The sequence below is a fragment of the Phacochoerus africanus genome, chromosome 16 (assembly GCF_016906955.1).
Source record: "Phacochoerus africanus isolate WHEZ1 chromosome 16, ROS_Pafr_v1, whole genome shotgun sequence".
In the NCBI taxonomy this organism is placed as follows: domain Eukaryota; kingdom Metazoa; phylum Chordata; class Mammalia; order Artiodactyla; family Suidae; genus Phacochoerus; species Phacochoerus africanus.
The window spans coordinates 5,798,158-5,818,192 of NC_062559.1; the positions used below are offsets into that span (position 1 = coordinate 5,798,158).

At 47.0% G+C, this 20,035-nt stretch overlaps 1 protein-coding gene across 1 annotated transcript in view; it reads left to right on the forward strand.

The window, feature by feature from the left end:
- The first annotated feature begins 831 nt into the window (after positions 1-831).
- RHEB (Ras homolog, mTORC1 binding) overlaps positions 832-20,035 on the forward strand; it is a 42,629-nt gene continuing 23,425 nt past the window's right edge. Inside the window, exon 1 of the mRNA XM_047762948.1 lies at positions 832-1,045. Within this exon, the coding sequence (XP_047618904.1) occupies positions 994-1,045 (52 nt within the window). The 5' untranslated portion in view covers positions 832-993. The remainder of the gene's footprint in view (positions 1,046-20,035) is intronic.

The following is a 20,035-nucleotide window of genomic DNA, read 5'->3' on the forward strand; positions in this document are numbered from 1 at the left end:
CCCAGGGTTGAGACAACTGAGGTGGCGCACACTTTTTTTTAAAAATGCGTATTTTGAATTACTGCATTCCAGTCTTCCCACAGGCCTTCATCCATAGATGATACTAAGTCACAACCTACACCCTCAAACTTAGACTGACACCAATATAGCAAAGGGCTAAAAAGAAAAAAACTTCACGCAAGGTACCAACCGCCTAACAACCGCAGCGAGCAACCGCCAAGCGACCGGCGCCTCGCGCCTTTTAAGGGCTCTGCGAGCGCGAGTCCATCAACCGCTCAGCGTTCTACCAATCACCTCACCTCTCAATCTTTCCCCGCCCCTTCCCCCGATCTAACCAATCACTAGGAAGCTTGCGTCTCTCCGCCCCTCCCACCCGCCTCCAGACGTTCGAAGCCTGCAAAGCTCACTAACGCCTAAACGCGGGCTGAGTGTCGGAATTTATTTTTAGCTCCCGGGCAAGCAGCCCCGCCTCTGGCTCCGCCTCTTCACCGCCCCCAATGGGAGAAGGAGTTTCCGCCGCGTCATCGCGCGGGCGGGTGGGAACTGTCCAATCAGCGCTCGGGGAAAACTGGCGTAATTAAAAAGCGGCGGAAGCCGGTGGGAGGGTCATGACGCAGCGAGTTTCAGTCGTGACTTTTCTAGGGGCATTTCGGCGTCTCCTGTTTTTCCCTTTAAAGTAAAACGCCTGCCCGGCGCACCTCTGTGCGTTTCGGGCGGGGGCGGCCGCAGCGGCGGAAGGGCGACGCTGACGCGAGCCGCTGCGGGGGGGCGGCCCCGGCGGCCGCGCGCGGTCACGTGGGCGTGTTTGGGGGCGGGGCCGCGCGGCGGTTCCGGGCGGTTGAGCGCGCGAGCCAGGAGCCGAGGCAGCCGCGCCCGCCCGCCCCGCCCCTGGATGCCGCTCTGCCCCGGCGCGGCAGCCGCCGATCGCAGCACAGGAGCCGCCGCCGCCGCCGCGGTTGATGTGGTTGGCCCGGGGCTTGTGAGGCCGCCAAGATGCCGCAGTCCAAGTCCCGGAAGATCGCGATCCTGGGTTACCGGTCTGTGGGTGAGTGGCGGGCGCCGCGCGGCCTCCTCGAGCCAGGGCCCGGCCTCGCCTGGGCGCCGGGACGCGGCGGGCCGGGCCAAGTTTGGGGCCGGCGCGGCCATGTGGCTGCCGCGCGTTTCGTAACCAGCGGTCCGCCGCCGCCACCTCCATTTTGAGCGGAGGCGGCGGCGAGGCCGGGCCCGTGGGGCGGCGGGCGGCCCGGGAGCGGGGAGGACGTGTCTGGGAGGCCTCGGGCGGACGGAGAGTTCCGGCGGTCCCGCGCCGGGCACGCGGTGCGGGGTCTACTGCTCTGCCAAACTGCCGCGAGGCCCCCCAAAGGTAGAAGTCGCACCTGTCCCTCTTCACCTCGCCGCGGCGAGCTGTCGTGATCGTTGCTGGCCGTTGCACCCCCCAAATTCAAGTCCGTGGGGTTTTAACAAAGGAAAGTGTGCCTTGGGGTTTTTTTTCTATGCGTGAAGTTCAACGTTTTAAAGGGAACTGGGGACCTAGAGGACGTTTGGCTGCCGAGGGCAAGTTTCCTACGAAAGAAACCCAAGAGCCCTCTTCGGAAGCCTCCTGGATGCTGCCAGCGGCCGAAGTAGGAAAGCAGGGAAAGAGAAATTTCTGCTTTCTCGGTGTCCTATTTTTCTACGGGAAAAAATAAGGTCAGGTACTTGTAACCAGGCTGGTGAAGTGATTCAAAAGTTACCCCCCCCCCAACCCGCCGCCGCCGCCGCTGAACAAGATTGACATATATCTGTAACTGTTCCTGACAGTAGCTTTTTAGCCTAACGGAGGTGGTCTGGGGGTAGACCGGGTGCCAGAAAACGAGAAAACAGCCATTGACCTAACCATGCTTTAGGGTGAGGCTTTATTGTCTTTGACAACCGGAAGCCTGGAGAAATTACGATTATCTTTTCGTGTTGTTTTTAAGAACTGTTTAAGGGAAATGTGCACTTGACCGCGGGGTGGGGGGGCGGCTGCCGGGTGAAAGCGGGTGTTTGGAGTCTGTGGTGATTGCAGAAGGAGGTAACGCTAACTGCCCTAGGAACGCTTTTCACCGCCAACTCCCCGACCTCGCTTTCTGTTCTGCTTCTTCACCCCCATTTTCCACGGCCGGTGCCAGGGTCTATGCTCTTTGACCAACATCAGCTACAGCGTGCTTACTCATCCTTTTATCATCCCTCTCCCGTCAAAGGGGTGGGGGTGGGGGGGAATCAGGGGCTGAGAGGTGCTTGTGTAGTGATAAGGGGCGCCAAGAGTCAGGGGTAACTCTGGTACGGTGCAGTGCCAGATGTGTGGGGAAGAGTAGGTGGCAGCCGTAACAGCTGCACCTGGGAAGTACCGTGTATCAAATTGAGGCTTTCAAAGTCGACACAGCCCCAAGTGCCCATGTGGAACCTGGCATCCAACCTCTGTTGGCAGCTTAAGTCACCTAGCCCTGGCTTGTCCGTGGTCTTTATTTCCTCCCCTGCCTTGTGAAGAGAAGGGGGGACCGTGACATATCCTGGCTCTTGAGTGAGTTCTAGCTAATCAGATACATAGCGCCCACTAATTAAAGGTAGCAGTTACAGGTGACTTGAACCCGAATAATCAAGTTACAGGTGATAAGTACCTGGGCTCCCTGATTTCAGCGGAAGAGAGATTCTTGGTGGTGGCTCTGTTCTTCAGTGAATAAGCCTGGCATTTGCTCTCATTGTTTTGCTAAAGAAGTTCCTCGTATCCAATTAAAACCTGTTCTTTTTGCATCTTCCTTCTAGCCGTCATCCTCTTAGAGACCCAGATGAGACAGGTCACCCCTTTGTCTCCTCTTTTAAACTACTGTTAGTTAAAGTATTGTACTAAAGCAGCCTCCAGTGGGGTGCAAGGTATATTTGGTCCCTATTTTTTGTGCCTTCAATATGTTATACTGCTTGTAGTCCACTCAGTTGTCTCCATATTTATTTTCACATGGGGTGATGATTAAAGTGAAATGTATTTTAGAAGTTCTCCTGTAGGCCAGTGGGTTAAGAACCCGACCAGTATCCATAAGGATGCGGTTTCTATCCCTGGCCTCGCCCAGTGGGTTAAGATCTGGCGTGGCTGTGGCATAGGCTGGCAGCTGCAGCTCCAAATTCAACCCCTTGTCTGGGAACTTCCATATGGTGAGGGTGCAGCCCTAAAAAGGGGAAAGGAAAAAATAAGTAAAGCGAAACGTATTTTGCAGAGGTTAAATTACTCCCAATCTTTGCCTCTGCTTTTGCATTTGATCACCTTTGTCGTGAACCAGGACATTTGTAGCTTGTGGGGTCTTTTGTTTTGCCAGCGTCAAAAAGGGAAGTAATCCCCTGATTGCATGTACTAATAACCACTCTCCAGAGAATGAGTCAGTATTCAGACTTAGCAGTTTAGTGACACGTTTGCTTGCAAATGGTGCTGTACTCGAGAAATTTGAGTATATGTATTTCTCGGTTGTGTTATTTTGTAATGCTAAGCTGTCGTGTCATATTGACTAAGGGTAAAGAGTGGCAGGAAAAGGCTAAGCTAGAAACCACACCTTTCTTAGAATGTTCGCTTGATTAAACGTGCCAGTTTGACTAGTAGAATACTTCTCATTGTGACATTGTCATGTCATAAACTTTATTTTAAAAGTTTGCCGTCAGGGGAGTTCCTGTCGTGGTTCAACAGTTTGCGAATCTGACTAGCATCCATGAGGACGCAGGTTCGATCCCTGGCCTTGCTCCGTGGGCTAAGGATCCAGCATTGCCGAGAGCTGTGGTATAGGTCACAGCTGTGGCTTGGATCTCAAGTTGCTGTGGCTGTTGTGTAGGCCAGCAACTATAGCTCTGATTCAACCCCTAGCCTGGGAACTTCCATATACTATGGGTTCAGGCCCAGAAAGACCAAAAAAAAGAAAAGTTTGCCTTCAAATAAAACTGCTAAATACAATGATTGTTTTACTACTTGGATTTCAAATCTTGTGATTTTTAAAAACATTGATAAAACTACCAGTGAGGAAAATTAAATTCTCAGGTAATTTATACAACTTTTTTTCCGGAAGCACTTTTCCTGTTATTTACAGTGTTAAGCTTTTAAGGACACGTCACCTATAATACAGGCTGGCCTTCAGGGAGTGCTTTGTATTAATTGTTTCAGTGGCGGCCAATTGTACGAGCTCCCATACCTCCCATTGTTTCTAATGCAAACGGGGAATAGGAGGAAACTAAACTTAAACGAAGTTGAAGTTGTAGCGTCAGCTAACTATCTTCAAATAAAATCTGGTGCTGTTTTCACGGGAATGTTCCACAGAAAGCTTTGATAATCTAGTTTGCCATTAGACCATAATCAAAAGATTATTTGCCGAATGTGAGCCTCAGGTTAACCAGAGGGACAGGATCACAGGAATGGGACAGAGCTTGCAAGAGAAAATGAAACACTTCCATGGCTTAGTAAAAGGCAATTTAGCAAAAGTAATGCACATCAGTTCCTACCTTGTCAAAAGGCTTTAGGTGGTAAAGAACTTCCATCCTTTGATTTGGGTCCTTCCATTACATTTGTTCCCAGTAGAATACAGTCCTATTGTAGTCTCCTTTACTGTGGATTTTTAAATTGTCCCTTCCTTTTCTGATGCATGTCATCGAAAACTTTTAAGGTAAAGCATTGTTTGCCATGCATAAAATATGTTAGCATGTGAAATTGTACATTCAGGTGCTTAGTGACATTTTGGAGTTGTGTACTTTTGGGTGGGGATAGTCCTGTAGTGGCCTCCTTTGTGGTGAAGCTTGAAATTAACTTTTTTTCATGTCATTTATTGTTTGGTACAAGAGAATAATCAGAGCTTGCATTTGTGATTATGACTCTTCAATGCCGAATAGTTTTTAGACTTTTTTTTTTTTTAAGTATAGTTGATGGCACAATATGAATGCAAGAAAGAGAAAAAAAACCCTGGGACTTTGAAGTGGTGTTTTATGGTTTTGCAAGTATCTTCAATACCTGGTTTAAAAAACAGCTCATGGAGTCCCTGTCGTGGCACAGTGGTTAACAAATCCGACTAGGAACCATGAGGTTGCGGGTTCGATCCCTGGCCTTGCTCAGTGGGTTAAGGATCCGGTGTTGCCGTGAGCTGTAGTGTAGGTTGCAGATGCGGCTTGGATCCTGCGTTGCTGTGGCTGTGATGTAGGCCGGCAGCTACAGCTCCGATTCAACCCCTAGCCTGGGAACTTCCATATGCCTCGGGAGTGGCTCAAGAAATGGCAAAAAGACGAAAAAAAAAAAAAAGGCTCAATTCTCATAGCTGCTTCTGAATTCATTCCATTGCAGTAAATAAATCAAGCATCTGAAAGAAATCCAGCCTGCACAGATACATAGCTGGGAAAGGGACGGATATTTTAATACTACTTTGCAGACAATTGTGGATATCCTACTCACCAAGACTCCCCAAGTGGTAGTTTCTTAGAGGGTAGTTGTAGTATTTGAAATTATTTGGGTGAACTTTTTCTACTCCGTGGTATTGAATTCCATTGGCTCATTTTGCACCGTGAGTGGATCTTCTGCCTCTGCCTGATGTGGGACCATTGTACATCGGTCATTTGGAAACTGTTGGTTCACTGTTAGACAGCTTCTTCCACATTTTGACACGTGTCAACATACAAATATTTCTTGGAGTTCCCGTGGCTCAGCAGAAACATCTGAGGACTCGGATTCGATCCCAGTCCTTGCTCAATGGGTTAAGGATACGGCGGCGCCATGAGCTGTGGTGTAGGTCACAGACACAGCTGGGATCTGGCGTGGTTGTGACTGTGGTGTAGGCCGGCAGCTGTAGCTCCCGTTTGACCCCAAGCCTGGGACCCTCATATGCCGTGGATGCAGCTCTGGGGGGGAAAAAAAAAAGTATGTACATATATTTCTTTAAATGACATTTTTAATATCACCACCAATCTCCTCAGAAAAGCGTAAATGTTGGGGTGCGGTTGAGCTAACCACGACTAATACAAGTTCTCCAAAATTGTGATTCCTCTTGAGAGGTCGAATTTGATCCTTGGCAAAATGCTCCCAGTTTTACTTGAAGTAATAGACTCATATTTTTCATTTTCAAGAAAATGTCTGCCAAATAGCCACATCTGAAACAACGGTAGTTTATGGTCACCACCACTCTAAAAGTGGTGTTCCGTGGCTTTTGCAGACCGCTTCCCAGGTGCTCTTCTGCCGGACGTCACACTTGAGTATGTGGCGGCCATGCTTTCTGCATGCATCCCATTTTGCTGAGCAGAATATTGAAAAGACATGTACTGAAAGGTGAAGACTGAATCCGATTAATAATTTTACTGCATTTTCAAGAACACGTTACGTGAAAATGACCTTTTTCCCCCCTTTTGTACTGAGTGTGTGGCAGTGCAGAATACAGTGACTGTCCCCTCCAGTGTGTGACCTCTGTCTGGATTGGTGCTGAGGGGCACCAAGCTAGCAGTTTTACCCACCAGTGCTTTTGCACATTGCTTAGTGTACATGGTGGAAAAGGAAAATCGTATTTGTTATTATGGAAATAGTTTTGACTTATGAGCCCCCTGAAAAAGTCTCAAGGGGCCGCCAGAGTTGTGCAGACTCTGCTTGGAGAGACACTGAACCATGGTGTTCAGGGTCTTGTTCGACTGCTGCCCCCTCTGGCGCAAGGGGATGCAGTGACCACGGTCTGACTGGAACCTCCCAGGAAGGGCCCTGTAGCATTGACTGAGACAAGGATTCGAGTTGAGGAAGAACTTGGCAGGCTTGAGGACAGAAAGGAAGCAGCATGGCCAAATATCCGGGGTGGGAGTAGGAGGGGAGGTTGGGAAGGTGGTGGGGAGCTGGCTGGGCAGGGCCTCTAAGGAACTTTAGGAAGCAGACCTCCTGCCTGGTAAGCCTTGTTGAGTCGGGATACTAAATGCCAGTTGATGCAGCCTCTGATTGTCGTGTAGCTTGGAGTGAGTTGTTCTTTGCCCTGGTAATAATGGCGAAGCTCCCAAAGGGTAATAAAAATCGCCAAGGGTGGCAGCACACCAGGACCTGTATGCTAATAACATGGTTTTCAAATACGAGTATCAGTGGCTCTGTTGCCAAATGACAAGCAGCCGTGTCTCCACCTGTGATTATCAAGTCCAAAAGGTACAAGGCTTTCCTAGCTTAGGGTCTCAAAGAGGGAGTTAATAGCTTGAATATGGTCCATGAGTAGATTGTACTTATTTATTTGAATAAATCAGAACTGAACTTGGACATCATTGCGCAAGTTAGTGTTATGAAATCTTCAGTGCCCACACTTGAGAGAACCTTTATTCTTAGTTCTGATTTACTGTGAAGCACCAAACCAAGTCTTAGCAGTGGATAGAGTACTCTGTCTTAGACTGTTGACTGTCAGAGTGCAAACTGCTGGGGACCTTTAACATAAATGCTTGATTGATTTAGAAATAGAGTTTAATGTCTCAGAAAGATCCTGGGATATTATTTTAGTGTTTTAATATTCTTAAATGTATGGGCATCTGATAAAAGAGAGTTCCTCGTAAGACATCGGAATTTGGAGTCCGAATGCATATCCAGAAGTGTTGGAAACCTTGTATTGGGCTCTGTGGGCAAATGAAAGCAGGGCGATTTAAGGATTCTGATAAAATTAACTCCTACGCATCCTGGGTTGGTCGGCATCCCAACCTTAATAGAATTGAGTTGCCCCTTACCTCTCTGCTCCCTCTCCCCTGTTTCTCTTTTTGTTGTGCTTGCTTACTTGCAGAAAGATCCCTCAGGGACTCTTGCAGCAGTGATTGGTATTTTAACACTTAAAAGTTGAATGTTAGCTCCAAGATGGCATGATAAATAATTTGTGGACGTGGAGATGAAAGTACTAGCTTTTACAGTTAAATATAGTTTTAGGAACAAGTTTGCTAAGACTCGTATGTCTTGAAGATAAATGCATCTGGAGATAGTGCTGTTTTTCAAATCTAAGTCACATTTGGGATCTATTTTAAAGAGAATATTTCAAAATTCAGGTTCTCTTTAGTCTTGTGATTTATGTGAGTGACTGAATGAAAAACATCATCGGCAAAATTCAACCATGGTGGCTGACATCAAGATGGAGGAGGGTTCGAAACAACCTTGGCAGACTGGACGTGGCACGCTGAACTGTGACACTCCATGGCAGGAGTGGGAAAACACTGTGGGCTTCTAGTCTGTCTGCTGGGGAAAAAAAACAGATGTGATAATGGCCTTGAGTGCACCCAGGCCAGGAGAACTGTGTACAAGTTTAAAACAGAACTCACTGAGGCAGCTCCTGGAGGGAGGGAGGACTGCGAAAATGCCCGCCACTGTTTATGTTTCAGAAGAAATCTCCCGGGTGCGTACAGGTGGAGAGACCCGGGATGAATTTTCTGAGCTTTGTGGTTGGCCAGGGTCTCACCATAAAGGAGCTCGGCCGAACTCTGAACCCCAGGGAGAGCCTTCTCTTTGGTTCCGGGGTCAGGTGTTCGGGTGCCCACTTCGAGTCGTGGTTCTTAGCTTGGACTTCATGAGCTTTGCCTGAGGCTGTGTGTGTGTGTTTTCTGGGGAAAGCGCCCGGGGCTTTTATCAGCTCTCCAGATGATTTCAATCCCCCCAAAAGATTGAATTGCTGAAATGACTGGTGGAAGAGGACAGTGTGTGGGTTACGTGTGTCACATGTCATTCAAATAGGTGCTCATTAAATATTTTCATCAGTGAAGCCCCTACTGTGTACCGGGCACCGTGTACTTCATCAGCAGGGCTAGTCAGCCCTGCCCCCAGGGAGCTTCCATAGTGAACAGTTGTTACTACCACTAGTGTAGTAAGTGGTTGGTCTTTTTAAAGCATTTACTGGTGCGGGACGCCAGTCTAAACTCCATGAGGCGGCGTGGGTATCATAAGGAATGGATTGGTGTCGGTACACGGGATCAATGCAGATTTTTGAAGAACTTTTTGAAGAAATAATCTTTACTAGTAACCGTTCATATGGATTGATAAATATGCTTTATGTCTCATTTCATTTTCCTACTTTTTTATTACTTGTTTTGAATAGTCTTAAACTCATGTGTTTAAATACTTTAAAGATTGTGTTATAATTTAGGAGTTTATCTCCTGTTTACTTTCCTCCAGCTCCTTCCCACCCTGACCCCCAGCCTTGTCCCCAGTTTTGGCCACAAATCCAAAATTGATTCTTCATTGTTGCCAAACATTTAATTGACTGCAGTTTGTTGGCCTGTCCCCCTGCCTTCCACCTTGGCTTGATTTATAAATCACTCTGTAGAGATGAATATCCTGTTTTTTAAATCTTTAGGGAAGCAGTTCCATGGCCTTTTGGCAAAGCACTTTCTTTTTTTCCTTTAACCCTGGCAGTTAACAAAATTCCTCATTTATGTAACTCTGATCGTCATGTTAGAATACAAACGGACTTCTGCCGGTTTCCTGAGTGGAATGTATCTGGTAGCATAATGCTTGGCAACACGAGTACCCAGTAGGGATTTGAAAGAGGAATGATTTAATGAACCAGTTTTACTTGGTTACTCTCTGTCTTGTCTTGTAACATAATCGCACCTTAATTTTTTTCTCTCCTCGCATCTATTTTTTGAAAATTGGTAGGGGAATGTGAGAGAGAATAAGACGATGCCAACTCTGCTTAATTCATAGGAAGATGTGAGATAGTTCATGTGAAAATGTTTTGTAAACTCTTAAAACAGTATCGTGCTTGTAGTTCTGGTGAAAAATTAAAATTTGGGTTATCTTCATCACGTGCCCTCATCTGTATGTGTTGGAGCTGTGGGGACAGGCATGCATATTAGAATCACGGGGAGAACTTTTGCAGAACGCATTGGAACTCCTTATGCACCCTTGTTAAAATTAGAGTGGTGAGGTAAGTCTATTTTTTCAAAAGGCTTCCTTGGTGATATATATACATCTTACCCAGCCCTCAAAAAAGCAACAATATCCAATGCCACTATAGGCAGAACTATGCATTTTTTTACTAAAGTGGGTGCGATACTTTAATAAGCATGTAAATTGATACTGTGTAAGGCACACATCGTTCAAGAAACCTTCATACAGTTCATTGTTATTTTAGCACTTTTTTTTCTTTTTCTTTTTGCCCATTTCTTGGGCCGCTTCCGCGGCATATGGAGGTTCCCAGGCTAGGGGTTGAATTGGAGCTGTAGCCGCCGGCCTACGCCAAAGCCACAGCAACGCGGGATCCGAGCCGTGTCTGCAACCTACACCACAGCTCACGGCAACGCCGGATCCTCAACCCGCTGAGCAAGGCGAGGGATCAAACCCGCAACCTCATGGTTCCTAGTCGGATTCGTTAACCACTGCGCCACGACGGGAACTCCGTTATTTTAGCACTTGTAACAATGATGATATATTCAGGTTGTGGTCCATTCACAACCCAGGTGATTCTGCAATCTTTCTCTGCTGCTTGCAGACCCGGTCCATTTTACCGGTGTCCCTCTCTCGGTGGCTCCCAGAGCAGCACCTTCCTGGTACTTATTCATGGCCCTGCAGCGCTCTTGACCAGCAGGATCTGCAGAGGTGATGATGGGCCAGTGCCAGGCTTCCAGCCTTCAGAAGCTTCCGCTTCTGCGTAACATGGGGAGGGACCTTTGGAGAGGACACGTGCCAAAGGAGAAGGTCTAGTCCTCCCAGCTGAGTCTGGCCCCCAGCCACCCACCGGCCAAGGCAGCCAAGGGGTGACTTTAAGGCCAGCAGAGGAGCCAGCCAAGCCCAGCCTTGATTGTAGAATCAGGAACACATGAAAAGGTTGATTTCAGCCACTCACTTTTGAGGTGTTTGTTATGCGTAACTGAAACAGTCACTACTTTTCTGCAGTGGGGTATGTATGTGTATTTTTATATTTATTGATTTTTTCATGTGAGTTTGAGGATTTAGCCTAAGTAGTTGTCATTGTATATCATTTTCTTAGATTTCAGGTTAATGTACTAGATACAATTATTAGAATCTAGAGTGGGATTAAATGAAAATATATCTAGGATATGTGGTTATGTAATAAGTCCTTAATAAATGTCACGCCTTATTTTACAAACGAGGAAAGAGACCAGGAAAGCTGCCTACAGTTGCATGGCTAATAATGACCATCTTATTCTGCACGGCGAAAAGCAGTAAATATTTTGGGGTTCCCGCTGTGGCACAGTGTGTTAAGAATCTGACGACGGGAGTTCCCCTTGTGGCTCAGCGGGTTGGGAACACAATGTAGTGTCTGTGAGGATGCTCGTTCAGTCCCTGGCCTTGCTCAGTGGGCTAAGGTTCCAGCGTTGCCACAAGCTGTGGCATAGGTCGCAGATGTGGCTCGCATCTAGTATTGCCATGGCTTTGGCATAGCTTGGATTCAGCTGCTGACCTGAGAACCTCCATATGCCATGGGTGCAGCCATAAAAAGGGGGGAAAAAATCCATCATGTTTTGAGGTCCATCTGGGTTGTCACGTGTGTAAGTAGTTTCTTTTTACTGCTGTGTCGTATTCCATTGTATGAATGTACTGTAATTGGTTTCTGCAGTCACCTGTTGTTGCCAGTATTTCACTACTAAGAATAAAATTGTAATGAGCATTTGTTGTGTCTGTCGACATACAATCATTTCTTTTTGGTAAGCACCTGGGAATGGGGTTGCTGGGTCACATTAAGTACATAATTTTCTGGGAAACTACCATTTCCCCAAAGCATTTGTACCTATATTTTATACTCTAGTAGCAACAGATGAGACGTCTCTTCGATGATACTTGACATTGTCAATCTTTCTAGCTGTACCGATGGGTAGGCCATGGAAATTGACATTTTCCCAGTGACGAATGGCACTGAGCATCTTTTCATAGGCTTCTTAGTCATTGGTTTATCTTCTTTTGTGAAGCGTCTGTTCAAGTGTTTAGTCTTTGTGATTGGGTTCTTTTTATTGAGGTATATATATTCTGAATAATCTTTTTCATATATATAAAATATTTTCTCCTAGTTCATGGCTTCCTTCTCATTTTCTTGGGTTTTAAAGCCAAAATCTTTGATTTTGATAAAGCCCACTCTATCAGAGTTTTTTTTTAGTTTGATTGCTTATGGTTTATTCATTTTTTATCATTTAAGGAATCTTTGCCTACCTGGAGATAAGAAGGATTTTCTCATGTTTCCTTCCAGAAATTTAATAGTTTCAGCTCTTAAGTCTTTGATCCCATTTCTAGCTAATTTTTGTGTATGAGGTAAAGATTCTTTTTTAAACTTAAGGTACAATTGACATAAAGTAAAATGTGTCCCTTTTGGTGTATGGCTAAGTTTTAGCAAACGCATAGTTATGTAACCACAACCACAAAACATAGAACAGCAGTTCCATCAACCCCCAGAATGCCCTTGTGCCCCTCTGTAGTCAGCCCTACCCCCCCACCCACCCCCCCGCTTCTGTTTTCTGTCCCTGCAGTTTCGTCTTTTCCAGAATGTAAGAGAGATGGAATCCCACTGGGATTTATCGGTGTTGTTGTTGTGTGGCAGTAGTTCATTCCTTTTTATCACTGAGTAGTGTTCCTTTGTGTGGATTTAACATGATTTGCTTATCCAGTCACCTGTTGAGAGACAAAGAGACTGTGCTGTGTTTTGCATTCCCACCAGAGAGATGAGTTGCTCCATGTCCTCTCCAGTACTGGTATTGTCCGTGTTTTTTATTGTAGACATTTTTAATTAGGTATGTCATATCGCAATGTGATTTATTTGCATTTTCCTAATGAATAATGTTAAGCATCATTTCATGTGCTTACTTTCCATTTGAATATTCTCTTTTTTAAACTGTTCAGATCTTTTGCTCATATGCTTAACTGGGTTGTTTTCTTACTGTTGAATTTTGAGAGTTTGTTATATATCCTCATACATGGTATTTGTCAGATACTGTGTTTTGCACGTATTTCCTCCAGGTCTGTGGCTTCTTTTCAGCCCTTTAACAAGAATCTTTTGCCGACTAGTTTAATTTTGATAAAGGCCAATATTTTTTCTTTATGAATTGCAATTTTGAAATCTTAAGTCGAGGTCACACAGATTTTCTCCTATGTCTCCTATAAGCTTCATGGTTTGGGTTTTAGTTTGGTCCGCGATCCCCTTTGTATCCAATACTTGTGTATGGGGCATGCTCGGGATATGGGCAGGCTCGCTCTTGTCTTTTTTCCCCCCCCCCCCCATCTTTTTGCCATTTCTTCGGCCGCTCCCACAGCATATGGAGGTTCCCAGGCTAGGGGTCGAATCCGAGCTATAGCCGCTGGCCACAGCCACGCGGGATCCAAGCCGCGTCTGCAGCCTACACCACAGCTCACAGCAGTACCGGATCCCTAACCCACTGAGCAAGGCCAGGGATCGAACCCGCAACCTCATGGTTCCTAGTCTGATTCGTTAACCACTGTGCCAAGACAGGAACTCCGCTCTTGTCTTTTTTGACCTCTGTTTATGTCCGCACCAGTTCTTGAAAAGACTGTCCTTTCTCCCTTGAATTGCCTTTGCACCTTTATCCGGAGTCAGTTGCAGGTCTATTTGGGGAGCCTGTATTTTGTCCCATTAATCTGTGAATCTCCTCCATGCCAGTATGACACTGTCTGGATTTCCATAGTCTCCTAGCGAGTCTGAAAATCAAGTACATACTTCCGAAAATGTTCTCAATTTCTTTTTTCCTTTGCAGATTAATTTTCCATTTTTTTTCCTCTTTTGGTTTGTAATAAGCCTATTTTGAAGCAAGTAAAAACTCCCATTTTTCGTTTTCTAGTCCGTTTTTCGGAATTTCATCCTGATCTTCCTAATGTTTAATCCTCTCATGTCCCTCTCTGGAGTGGAAAGTCTCCAGTGGCTTTTATTATAAGATCAAATGGAAACTTTTTGGTGATTCTTTTAAAACAGCCGCAACAACACTTTCCAGTCCTCTGGAGGGGGGCGTACATGCATTTCACACAGGTGCCTCTCTCGCTGTTAAGATTGCAGGGGTTTTGTAGGTGGCGGTCAGGTATACGGTACTGACCTCTTTTTCAGAATTCAGATTATCATCGACTCTATTATGGAATAAATGAAATCAGGTGATGTGTGTGTCCTCAAGGTGTATTTTGTTGATCGTGATTTGGGCAGAGCTTTATTGACTTTAGAATGCTGTACTAGAATTTAATAACCATGGGCAGGTGCCAGGTGCTATGCCTCACATTGATGATTTCATTTAGTCGTCACATGCATGAGGGTTCCAAGGCACAAAGGGGTGAACTTCTCCAGAGTCACAGCTGGGCTTCACGCCATAACCTGGATTCACTTCATGAAGCTTAAGCCACAGTCTTGGTTCTACTCATCTGATTTCCTCAATGCCAGGACATACTGTGATTCTAATTTACTAGTGTCCTGTCGTCACGCCCTTCCCCCCCCCCCCAAGCTGCCCTTCACAGATGATGTTTCTTAGAATAAATGGAGTCCTGGAAATGGGGAAGGATGGTTATTATATCGTCAGTACTTTGTGCCCTGTGGTGGTTCCCACAGTTACTCCATTGTTCACTTGAAATGTGTTTTATGTGAAGTAGTGGGAACTTACTTCAAAAGATGTTACCTAAACGTTAGAGTGTTTGTGAAAAAAGGTTTTTCATATTCACCTGATCATGTTTAATTTGCCTTATTTTTATTTTGTTAAGATTTTTATTTTTTCTTTATAGTTGATTTACAATGTTCTGCTGTACAGCAAAGTGACCTAGTCATTCATATATAATGAATGTTCTGTTTCTCGCATTATCCTCCATCATGTTCCGTCGCAAGTACTAGATGAGTTCCCTGTGCCGTACAGCAGGATCGCGTTGCTTATCCTTATTTTAAGTTTTTAAAAGGAGAAGGGTGCGGTGGATAATCTCTGGAAACTCTTGGCATATTTTGCAGACCTTTAGAAGATAAATTTTACCTATTCCTATTTTTTTTTTGTTTTGTGTTTTTTTTGTCTTTTGTCTTTGTTGTTGTTGTTGTTGTTGTTGCTGTTTCTTGGGCCGCTCCCGCGGCATATGGAGGTTCCCAGGCCAGGGGTTGAATCGGAGCTGTAGCCACCGGCCTACGCCAGAGCCACAGCAACGCGGGATCCGAGCCGCATCTGCAACCTACACCACAGCTCACGGCAACGCCGGATCGTGAACCCACTGAGCAAGGGCAGGGACCGAACCCGCAACCTCATGGTTCCTAGTCGGATTCGTTAACCACTGCGCCACGACGGGAACTCCTATTCCTATTATTTTGATGGCTGTTTTTTCTTAGTAATAAGAGGGTTTTGGGAATTTGGGATTGCAGGTTGGTGTTTGCGTTGTTTTCCTCTTGCTTCCTCAGCCCTCTCCCCAGCTTTACCCTCTCTTTTCTCTTGGCTTTGTTCATTGTCCTTCATCTGGCCCCAGCCCAGGAGCCTTCCATAGGGGTCCTGCTTGGCTCTGGGTAGGGAATCTGACTGTGTCCTGTCCCATTTGTCACCCCCATTCCAAACACAAAAATATGGCCTCCACATGCTTGGTCAACAGCTTTGAGTTTCTGGCTCTGGCATCTTACGAGGATCATTCAAGTCAGTTAGGAGAAGACTTCAGTAAAGAGTGAGTTTGTAAAGTCAGGTGATGAGTACTTTTTCTTAAAGCAGAGAGGATTCCTCTTCTTCTAAATACAAATTTACCAGATGAAGGAAGAGGGATTTGAGTGATCCTCCGAAGAAGATACTAATATCGCAGTTCTGTCGTCATAATACTGTAATCAATTAGATGCTTTGGCTGGGAAATACTTTCTCTCCTCCTGGCTTAAAGAATAAGGAAAGGGGAGTTCCCGTCGTGGCGCAGTGGTTAACGAATCCGACTAGGAACCATGAGGGTGCGGGTTCGGTCCCTGCCCTTGCTCAGTGGGTTAAAGATCCGGCATTGCTGTGAGCTGTGGTGTAGGTTACAGACTCGGCTCGGATCCCGCGTTGCTGTGGCTCTGGCGTAGGCCGGTGGCTACAGCTCCGATTCGACCCCTAGCCTGGGAACCTCCATATGCCGCGGGAGCGGCCCAAGAAATAGCAAAAAGACCCAAAAAAATAAATAAATAAGGAAAGGGTGTTCATTCCATAAATGGAAGACAAGCCATTGATTGAGTGGTCGGTCAGACCAACAACACGGTTTCTTCCATTTCTCTTTCTTTTTTCCTTCTGTCCTTGACTTTGGCTTTAAGACAGCGTTCTCCAGCTTGTGGCACATTAGAATCACTTGGGGCGCTTTTAAAAATCCCCATGTCCTGGCTGCACCTTGCACTAACTAAGTCAGAATCACTTGGGGGCGAGGCCCAGCCAGTTGTTTGGGGGATTCCCTAGGTGATTCCAGAATGTGGCTAAGTTTGAGGACGGTGTCCTCAACTTCAGAACCTGATTTGGAAATCGCTGTGGGTGGGGAGCTTGGTGGAAATGGAAAACCCCTCCCCCACCCCACCCCCGAGGAAAAGGATTAACAACCTGCACTTGAACAGGAGCCCTGGGCGAACTGCTGCTTCTTTAACCTTAGGGCAGCGCTGCTGTAGAACGCTGGTTTTCATACTTCCAAACACTGGAATCCCTGGAGGAGTTCGAACAATACTGAAGCATGGGTCCTGCCTCTAGAAATTTTGATTCATAGGGGCCCTGAAATGTTACCCAGAATCTGGGTTTTGCTTTCGCCTCCCATAGTATTTAAGACGTGCATCTGTCCCCTGTTATTTCTGTAAATTGGCAGTTAAATCCAGCAGTTCAGTCAGATTTAAGTGCTTGCTTTCTTTTTCCTTCCCCAGCCTCCTTAAGATTGCTTCCAAGATAGCGGTCTGTGCTTGCATCAGAAGACCCATAAGGTCTGGTTATTTCTCCTTTTGTGGCAGTAGTAGCTGCTCATCATGGATGCTTGGGTCCATTCTCTCATTCATTAGTTTAAAAAATCTTGCTTGGAATTCCCTGGTGGCCTAGAAGTTAAGGATTCAGCGTTGTCACTACTGTGGCGCAAGTTCGATCCCTGGCCCGGGGAACTTTGGCATGCCGCAGACACGGCCAAAAATTTTTTTAAATAAAATAAAAAATCATAGTAATTGTTATAGCCATATGTCAGTAGTCCTTGTTTAGAAGAAATAGATACGCCTTTTCTCCAGTGTACTGCCTTTATTGCTACGTCTTTTTTGTTTTATTTAAATCCCTCCTGACTAGAATTTACACACCAAGGAAGGGGCTTTCTTTGTAGCTGACAAGTCCTAGCGCCTAGAAACCTGTCTGGAACCTAATAGCTGCTTCATAGATATTTGAGTCAATTAATGATTTCATCCATAGTCAGGGCTTTGAAAACTCGGGGTTCAAAATGGAATGAAATGTTAGGAAGCCTGACACTGAAAAATACAGCTGTTTGGAGGCAGAACTGGGAGAAAAAAGTGTTGGGACGGGTTGTCGAGCTCATCACCTTGTTTGCAAAGTGAAGCGTCCCGCGGTTCTGTCCGTCACTGATGGAGTCACTGATGGAACTAGCCGTCGAGGTTTCTGTGCCTGTAGCGTCACCTTTAGCTGCAGGGACTTGGCGGGGTGCGCAGCTTGACCCTGTCAGCCTGTCCCGGGCCACCGCCACTGGCAGCCGGACGTCGCCGCGTGTCTGTTCAGTACCCTCCCCTGCGGGGGGCCCCTGCTCGCCCTCGCATTTGTAAGTGAAGGAGCTGCTTCTCTTCCTTAATTGCCTCCTTAGCTCTAGCCTCTATTTACCTGACTTTTTAAAAACCTCAGGGTTCCTCAGACCGGAGGCTTTGTCAGACCTTGCGTCAGGCATGATGTTCCGGCTACATCAGGACGCACAGGTCCCTTGGTTGGGGGAGTAGAGCTTGAAGGGACGGTGATTTTCTGTCGCGCGCACTCATCTCGGTGTCAGGGACGCAGCCCCAGCAGCTGCAGCGCCCAGCGGGGGCAGTGGCACTGAGAGCAGAAGGGGACGAGTCGCTGTGCGCCGCCCTGCACTGCTAAACACGCCAAGTGTTTCCGAGGCCCCGCGGCGAACCCGGTGGCCGAGGAGCTGGTGGACCAGGACAGGAGCGCGGGGTGTGTTGAGAACTAGCTCAGGCGCAGGAAGGGAGGCTGGGAGGAGGGCCTGGGATCTGGACCCAGGGGCTGGAGCAGTCTCTGGGGGAGGGACGGGCGTGCTGACCTCTTCCTCTGCCCCGAGGTGAGGACCGAGAGAGCGCTGGGCGGACCGGCTCCACCGCACACCCCTGGGGCTCCTGTCACACTGTCTGACGTGCCTGGAGCCAAGACAGGGTGGTCGAGGACAGCAGGGTCCCGGCAGGTGACTGCTAAGGTTAGGCCCCACCTCATCATCGTGGCTGTATCCCAGGTCCTGGCCCACGTTGTGTGTTCTTTAAATGCTGGGATCTGAGCTGCTGGGAGGAATTAGGGGAGGTGGGAACACCCTGTGGAGATGGGTGACTTAGAAGGGTCAGTTAAGTTTGAACTTGTCACCTACGTGGAGTGGTTCTTGAACTTTAGGGTGCATCCAGTGAGTGGGGCGCTTAACACTCCTATCTAGCAAGTTTGGGGGTGCTCGGGAATTTGCGTTTGTACGAAGTTACCCTGTGATGCTGCTGGGACCACACTTGACTGCTTTAGGAGGAAAGGGACACCCGCAGAAAGAGTTCCTAAAGAGAGGACAGAGCAGGGAGAGGCCACGGCCTGAGAATAGTTGCCGCGCCACACCGTTGTGGACTTTTTCTGCAGCTGAGCTCAGCAGGCTCCCCAAAGACCAAAGATTAGATTAAGATCATAGGATTTATCAGAGAGCCCAGAGGAAGGAGATTGGCAGGTTCTGATAGAAGAGTCTTGCACAGTGATTTATCTTGGGGCTTAAATAGGGAGGAAGGTGCGTGGTGGTAGAGCTTGGCGATTCTGGAGAACCAGAGTAGTACGTATCTAACTGTTTTGGCTTTAACCTGTAGTAAGAAATACATTTTATACTGCGGCCCGGTCATAAACGGCTACGTAACTGAAAAGTTTCATGGTAACTTTATTATTTGCAGCCCATTCTGGTTTTGCCCTTGCTTTAAAAACAGTCCTGGTTAGGGAGTCACCGTTGTGGCTCAGCAGTAACGAACCCAACTAGGATCCATGAGGATGGGGGTTCAATCCCTGGCCTCGCTCAGTGGGTTAAGAATCCGGCATTGCCATGAGCTGTGGTGTAGGTCGCAGACGCAGCTCATATCTCATGTGGCTGTGGTTTATGCCAGGGGCTACAGCTCTGATTCGACCCCTAGCCTGGGAACCTGGGAACTTATGTATGCCTTGGGCGTGGCCAAAAAAAAAATAAACAGTTCTGGGCATAGCTCAGCATACTGATTGCAGGATCTGGTGGGTTGCAACCCCTGGTTTGAAAGCGTGGCTCCTAGAGATGGTCTGGGTTAGGTGGTGGGAATCAGAAAGTGAGGGTGCTGGGAGAAACACATGCTGCTTCTCCATCCATCGTCAAGAGGTGCCGATGTCAGGGTGGAGCCTTCTGGATGGTTCCTTCTGTGCTGGGGAGTTGGGTCAATAGTGGTGATGAAGCAAAACTATTAGCTACCTTCTATGTTGGAGTCCCATAAGGTGGTCTTAAGAATTTGAGGTGGGGAGTTCCCATCGTGGCTCAGCAGAAATGAATCTGACTGGTATCCATGAGGATGCCGGTTCGATCCCTAGCCTTGCTCAGTGGGTTAAGGATGCAGTGTTGCCATGAACTGTGGGTGTAGGTGGCAGATGCGGCTCAGATCTGGCATTGCTATGGCTGTGGCACAGGCTGGCAGCTGTAGCTCTGATTCGAACCCTAGCCTGGGAACTTCCACATGCCTTGGGTGCGGCCCTAAAAAGCAAAAAACAAAAAAGACAAAGAGTGAACGAAAGGGGATATGACGTATATGCTAAGTTCCCCCAAAGAGGAGGGAAACGAGTAGGAAACACTGGATTAGCTAGTTCTCTCTACCAGCACAGCTAAGTCTCAACAGCCTAAAGAGCGTCAATTATTTGACAGGCTAAAAGAACATTTAACTTGAAA